The 6,940-nt window shown below is 41.9% G+C and overlaps 1 protein-coding gene across 2 annotated transcripts in view; it reads left to right on the top strand.

Annotated features, from left to right (window-relative positions):
• The window catches only part of phex (phosphate regulating endopeptidase homolog, X-linked), a 6,631-nt gene extending 170 nt beyond the window's left edge, over window positions 1-6,461 (top strand). Inside the window, exons 2-22 of one of the 2 annotated variants that reach the window (XR_013329296.1) lie at window positions 711-767; window positions 826-987; window positions 1,053-1,136; window positions 1,201-1,427; window positions 2,171-2,239; window positions 2,367-2,483; window positions 2,553-2,636; window positions 2,809-2,951; window positions 3,026-3,119; window positions 3,184-3,312; window positions 3,378-3,476; window positions 3,541-3,618; window positions 3,690-3,793; window positions 4,006-4,064; window positions 4,130-4,184; window positions 4,245-4,443; window positions 4,540-4,605; window positions 5,304-5,408; window positions 5,475-5,551; window positions 5,614-5,769; window positions 6,333-6,461. Coding sequence is in view for 1 of the 2 variants with exons in the window: in XM_077736584.1 (XP_077592710.1) it covers window positions 711-767; window positions 826-987; window positions 1,053-1,136; window positions 1,201-1,427; window positions 2,171-2,239; window positions 2,367-2,483; window positions 2,553-2,636; window positions 2,809-2,951; window positions 3,026-3,119; window positions 3,184-3,312; window positions 3,378-3,476; window positions 3,541-3,618; window positions 3,690-3,793; window positions 4,006-4,064; window positions 4,130-4,184; window positions 4,245-4,443; window positions 4,540-4,605; window positions 5,304-5,408; window positions 5,475-5,551; window positions 5,614-5,716 (2,111 nt within the window). In the remaining variant the exon portion in view is untranslated. Of the gene's footprint in view, window positions 1-710; window positions 768-825; window positions 988-1,052; window positions 1,137-1,200; window positions 1,428-2,170; window positions 2,240-2,366; window positions 2,484-2,552; window positions 2,637-2,808; window positions 2,952-3,025; window positions 3,120-3,183; window positions 3,313-3,377; window positions 3,477-3,540; window positions 3,619-3,689; window positions 3,794-4,005; window positions 4,065-4,129; window positions 4,185-4,244; window positions 4,444-4,539; window positions 4,606-5,303; window positions 5,409-5,474; window positions 5,552-5,613; window positions 5,988-6,332 lie in introns of those variants that run through there. The other variant, XM_077736584.1, reaches the window with a different exon arrangement.
• The last annotated feature ends 479 nt before the right edge of the window (window positions 6,462-6,940 follow it).

Raw genomic sequence — 6,940 nt, 5'->3', positions numbered from 1 at the left:
CGGCTAAATATGGTTGGGGCTATTTTGGAGGGAGGGGGGGGGGGGGGGGTGTTGTTGAGGTTTCAAACGCCCACGTGCGTCGAGGCGGGGGGGTGGTTTTGAGGGAAAACAAATGTGTGTGGGGTGGAAGCCATGGGTTTTTATACTTAAAGACCAATGGGAAATTATCATTGGATGAAGTAATTTACTGATAAGTTTATTTGTTGTTAGAGTTTGTCAAATTAATGCTGAAAATAGATAAGAGGCGTCCATTCTGTAACAACTGGGAGCGCCCTTCTTGGTTCAAATGGATGGGATGTCTGTTCCTGTCAAAAAAGTGATATTTATCTTATTCAGCAATTTAAAATGACATTGATAAAATATTTAACTCAAAATAAGTATGTAAAAATCTCAAAATTCGACTCTTCTTAGGGCATATTTTTTGTTTTTTTTTAATGTTTCTGAATTACCTCAAATGATAAGTCATTAACATAAAAATGTTGAATGTTTTCTGCTTTTTCTTTAAAAAAGATTGAAATAAAATGTAATATTTTTTTTCACTGTAGTACAGAATTTAAAAATGACAAAAAAATAAATTCAACTAAGAATGTCTTCTATTTTCCAAATACTTGTCCACATTAATAAATACATAGTTTTTTCCTTGAAAGATAACTTTACATTTGTACACTTGAGGTAACCAAAACCATAATCTTTCCATTTTCCTTCCTCAGTTTCCCAAAAAAGTCCCAAACAGGAATTCTGCCTGACTCCAGAGTGCATCGAAGCAGGTAAGCATTAGCTTTTTACCACCACACCACCGGCGCTAAAGCCCATTTTTACACTTAGCCGGAGCCATCCTGAGAAAAATGGACAAGTCGGTGGACCCTTGTGAGGACTTTTACACTTTCTCCTGCGGCGGCTGGCTGGAGAACAACCCCATTCCCGAAGACTCGTCATCGTACGGTATCTACCCGTGGCTCCGGCAGCAGGTGGATTTGCGCCTCAAAGGTATTTTTATTCATTTTTTTATTTTTATACTTCTGGGGAGGAAATGAAAAGTTGTCTTCTCTCAGAGTTACTGGAAACGCCATCTGAAGATGGTGAACTGGAGGCCGTAACCAAAGCCAAGACGCTCTACCGGTCCTGCATGAATGAGAGTGAGTGCCCACGCCCAATCCAACATGGCCCCCAGGGTGATTGTAAAGTGTGGTGGTCCTCCAGGTTTGCTGGAGGAGGCAGACGCCCAGCCGGTCCTCGGGACGCTCCAGCAAGCTGATTTCCGCTGGCCAGTCCTGGGCGACGGCCTGGGCGGGGCCTTCCGCTGGGTCGAGGCCGACTGGAACCTCCCGCGCACGCTGGCAAATCTGCGCAATCAGCACGGCAAGAGCGTTCTGGTCCGCGTTTACGTGGCTCCGGATGACAAGAACTCGTCCAGATACATCGTCAAGGTGGGGATGTTAGATTGAATCCTTGGATCTTGATTCTTGAACTTTGATTCTTGAACCTTGATTCTTAGATCTTGATTCATGATTTTTGAATCTTGATTCATGATTTTTCAATCTTGATTTTTCAATCTTGATTTTTCAATCTTGATTTTTCAATCTTGATTTTTCAATCTTGATTTTTCAATCTTGATTTTTCAATCTTGATTCTTGAATCTTGATTCTTGAACCTTGATTCTTGACCCTTGATTCTTGACCCTTGATTCTTGACCCTTGATTCTTGACCCCTGATTCTTGACCCCTGATTCTTGAATCTTGATTCCTGAATCTTGAATCTTGATTCTTGAATCTTGATTCTTGAATCTTGATTCTTGAATCTTGATTCTTGAATCTTGATTCTTGAATCTTGATTCCTGAATCTTGATTCCTGAATCTTGATTCCTGAATCTTGAATCTTGATTCTTGAATCTTGATTCTTGAATCTTGATTCTTGAATCTTGATTCTTGAATCTTGATTCTTGAATCTTGATTCTTGAATCTTGATTCTTGAATCTTGATTCTTGAATCTTGATTCTTGAATCTTGATTCTTGAATCTTGATTCTTGAATCTTGATTCTTGAATCTTGATTCTTGAATCTTGATTCTTGAATCTCGATTCTTGAATCTCGATTCTTGAATCTCGATTCTTGAATCTCGATTCTTGAATCTTGATTCTTCAATCTTGATTCTTCAATCTTTTTCCATTCCAGCTGGATCAGGCATCTTTATCTCTGCCCTCCAGAGAAGACTACATCACCAACACCACTGCAGCAAAAACGGTGACTTTCTTAAAGCTGAAACTAAAATAAAAATACTACTAGCATTGACATGAAAACAACCTAAAAGTAAGTGACTGATTCCATGGACTTTTTCTGACGCATTGCCATATTTTTCCCTCTTTTTTAGTACCGCGCGGCTTTGCTGAGTTTGATGGTGGACACGGCCGTCATGCTAGGCGCTCCCCAGAAAGCGGCACGGGTCCAGATGGAGAAAGCGCTGGACTTTGAGACCAAGCTAGCTCACGTACGTACAAAAATATTCCATCAACCAAAACACCATTCATCCAGGCCAATTTTTTTTTTTTAAATCTAGATAATAATTCCTTACGAGAACCGCACCAGCGAAAACATGTACAACAGATACACGCTGTCAAGACTACAACGCCAGATTCCACAGGTAAACTCAGTCCTTTTCATACCCCAACTACATCCCATAAATTGATCTATATTGCACAGTAATTCATATAAAAAAGTGTCAGACATATTTCAGGTTTTTATGATATGCTAAGATAACTTTAAGGTGAAAAATCCGGTTGGCAAGTATTTAAAAAAAAGCTTTTTGTTGGTAGTTGGACTGGTTGTTTTTGGTCAAATCGGTGGTGGAGTCGGACAGCGATCCGTCCCTGTCCGTCACTTCATCGGAAGCCGTGGTGGTTCGAGCGCCGCAGTACTTCCGCGACCTGGTCAAGCTCCTCAACGCCACCGAGCCCAGGTTAGCACTTACTTCTTCTCTTTTAATCCCTCATAGTTTCTTTGAAAAAAAAAACAATGGCGGTTTCTCTTTAGGACGGTGGCCAACTACATCCAATGGAGGACAGTTTTCTCCAAGCTAACCACCCTCAGCCGTCGCTTCCTCTACCGATACCTGGACTATGCCAGGGTAGACCCCCCTGCTACCTCTCATGCGGTAAGCTCGCTAACTAAAGACACCATTGCCCCCGCAGGTCACTTCGGGAACCACATCTCTATCACCACGCTGGGACAAGTGCATCAACTACATCGAGTACACGTTGGTCTACGCCACGGGACGACTCTTCGTCGATACGTACTTCCAGGAGGACAAGAAAGACATGGTGAGTTCTCCTTCGCCGCCATGGTTGGTGGGACGACCCATCATCGGCGAGGTCTCTTTCCCCAGATGGACGAACTGATTGACGGCGTTCGGCGGGCTTTCGTGGACGCGCTGGGGGAGAACGACTGGATGGACGCGGCTACCAAAGCTAGAGCTGTGGAAAAGGTGAGCACGCCATTGTTGTTTTCGTTAAGTATTTCATGTCTCTAATGGCGTTTTTGGCACTTAGGCGAACGCCGTTTTGGCTAAAGTGGGCTACCCCGAGTTCATCCTGAACGATACTTACGTCAACGAGGACGTGAAGGAGGTGAGTCGAGACCCTCACCAACGACCCACCCACATTTCCTTGTCCAAACGTCATGCTAATGTCATTTTTAGCTGGAATTTGACGAAAACGACTACTACGGCAACGTGCTCCAGACACTGAAGTTCGTCGCTCAGTCGGACATGGCTTGGCTTCGGAAGAAGGTCCCCCGTACAGAGTCAGTCAAATTCAGTATTTGTTTTGTTGCTATGCTTCACCATAGAGTGTCCAAATAACAACAACAAACTGAAAATAAAATCAATCATCAATAAATAACAACAACAAACCTAAATAATACAGAATAATACATTATGTCCTCATACAGACGACATTATTTAATGGCTTTATCAATTTAATTACATACATTTTTTTGTTGTTGTTTCTTTGCAGGTGGTTCACCAATCCCACCACAGTCAACGCCTTCTATAGCTCGTCCACCAATCAAATCCGTAAGATTTCAATTTACCTGAAATTCGGCATGACGCTCTAACCATATTAAAATTTCCCTTTCTAGGATTTCCCGCCGGTGAGCTCCAAAAACCCTTCTTTTGGGGTAAAGAGTACCCCAGGTGAGTTTTTGCAAGGATTCCAAAAAATGCTCACCACTAACCAACCATCTGGCACGGCAGGTCGTTGAGTTACGGCGCCATCGGCGTAATCGTCGGACACGAGCTTACCCACGGATTCGACAACAACGGGCGCAAGTACGACAAGGACGGCAACCTGGACCAATGGTGGAGCAACTCGTCGGTAACGGCCTTCACGGATAAAACACAGTGCATGGTGGACCAATACAACCAGTACTTCTGTAAGAAGGCGGGCTTGAACGTAAGAACGCCATCATAATCCATACATTCTATTTTCCATGTAGAAAAATCTTGTTTTTGCTGAATTTGAACGTCTATCCTATTGAAATGTTCACAGGTTCGCGGCAAGCGGACGCTAGCGGAGAACATCGCCGACAATGGCGGAATGAGACAAGCGTTTAGGGTATGTCAATGACGAGGATGTGGTCGCCACTACGTCGTTGATGGATGAATCCGTCCCCCCTATTAGGTTCATTAATAATTACCTTCGTCCGTAATTATCAATAACTGCAGGCAGACATCTTATTCAATTATTGACATTTAATTAAATAGAAATGGATAACAACAGGTAAAACCTCCGAAGGGGAGAGTTTCAGCAAGCTCCTCTTACAACTTCCGAACGTCTCCCCGAATAGACGTTTTGGTACGACTCTTATTACCATGAATCAAAACAATTTACAGAGTTGTTGATCATTCCATCACGTATGAGTAAAAACAACATCTGGGACTACAATAACAATCAAAGTATTTTACCAATAACAAAAACAGGAGACTAGACCTAAACAACATTTAGATTAGAACAATTATGCCTTCCTTGACCTAAGAATCATATAATAATTACATGAAGAAAAACCCAAAGTGCGTCACGAGTGTTATGGCAGAAACAATATCTTTGTTATGGGCTCCGTTGCTGGAAATGGCAGATATCCAGTCCTTGCCCAATCAACAATCCTTGGAGAAGTCCATGTGAGAGTGGACTAGGCGGCAGTTCATGACCTCGCAACACTTTGAGAATAATAAGAGAATGATTTAACAAAGAAATGACTTAATACAACTATATTTATAATAGTAATACAGAATAAACCCAACCCCCCCCCCCAGGCGTACCGACGTTGGGTCGCCGAGAGCAACGGCGGCGTGGAAGAGCCCCTCCTACCCGGTGTAGGACTGGACAACAACCAGCTTTTCTTCCTCAGCTACTCACATGTAAGGACGACAATGCCACGCATGGTGTTTTGCTACCCGCCATTTTGACGTGCTTTCACCCCACAGGTCCGTTGCAATGCCTTCCGACCAGAGGCGGCCAGGGACCAGATTCAGTCCGGTGCTCACAGTCCACCCAAGTACAGGTCGGTACTGGTACAGGGAGGTCTGGGAATTGAGTCAGGGTTTGACAGCGGCCATTTTTCAGGGTTATCGGTGCCATGAGCAACTTCCCCGAGTTCAGTGAGGCCTTCAAATGCCCCTCGTCGTCCGTCATGAACAGAGGTCGCCAGTCTTGCCGGGTGTGGTGACCCCAACACATTAATTTGATGGGGTTTGTACAAGAAGAGCATTCTGTTAAGTGGTAGGAATACTTGGTTTTTTTCATTATTTTTTAGCTGTATTTTGTATTTTATTTTCTAAATTTGTATTAATACTGATTTTATGCACTGATGTATTCCTACAAAGCTATAGATACTTGTTAAATGTACATTCAGGGATCTAAAGGCTAAACACCAAATGATAACGTTTGATTTGTTATGTTATGCCATACATATTTTTTTGAAATATATACATATACATCACTGTCATCCCAATGTATATCTTTCTTTTTAAAATTTTATTTATTTAGAATGTTTTCTTTTCTTCAAAAATGTTAAACAATCATACTGATCACCTTTTGTGTTTCAAATAACAAAATTAGTTTTGGAATATGAAAATTATAGGACTATATTGTTACTCATCTCATTGTAGTAACAATAAAAAAAAACTTTCATATTACTCATCAATCCAAACATGTTTTTTGTTCATTTAATGAATAATTTGCTTTCACAGCAGGTAAGTCCTACATTCCGCCTAGCAACAAGTTACCACGTCAATATAAGCATTTTGTCTTTGGTTATTGATGATCCTTTGTTTGACTTCCAGAGCTGCAGTTGCCATGGAGACTTACTTATCAGGGTGACCCCGAATGTCTTTGAGTGACAGGCAGCCAGAGAGGGGAGGGGGTCCTTCTAAACCAGGCAACCCCGGCGGGAAAACCACTCATTAACAACAACAACAGCTGCGTTAAGTCTACCTCACTTTTTACCATTATATTTTGAAATATATATTTATATATTTATTAATTGCAGCGGTCTGCCATTTTAGGTTGCACTTTTTCTCAATACAAGCCACATTTTACACTGAATGCCACTACTTGGGTTGTTGTTGTTCTTGTGTACGCTAATTTTAAGCCTTATTCCTCAGTCATTTGTTAAGCTATCGATTTAGCACTCGCTAGCTTTGTAGCATAGACCAATATGTATCAATCCCTGAGCCCAATTTTTGACTTTTTTGTGGCAGGTAGCTTTTTTTGGGGTAAATTATACAACTCATCTTTCCACTTTAAACTGGGTAATGCCAAAAATCACAATACAACAACAAAAATCTGTCCTTATTGTCATTCTGATGTCCCTAATCCAATCTTGTCATTCTCTTAGCGAGCCAGACGCTCCTCCCCTTTTTTGGCTCCGCCCAAAACCACATCATCCCTC

This window comes from Stigmatopora nigra, chromosome 16 (genome assembly GCF_051989575.1).
Source record: "Stigmatopora nigra isolate UIUO_SnigA chromosome 16, RoL_Snig_1.1, whole genome shotgun sequence".
NCBI lineage: Eukaryota > Metazoa > Chordata > Actinopteri > Syngnathiformes > Syngnathidae > Stigmatopora > Stigmatopora nigra.
The sequence above is the reverse complement of the archived record's forward strand: the minus strand, read 5'-3'. Positions and strand labels throughout refer to the sequence as shown.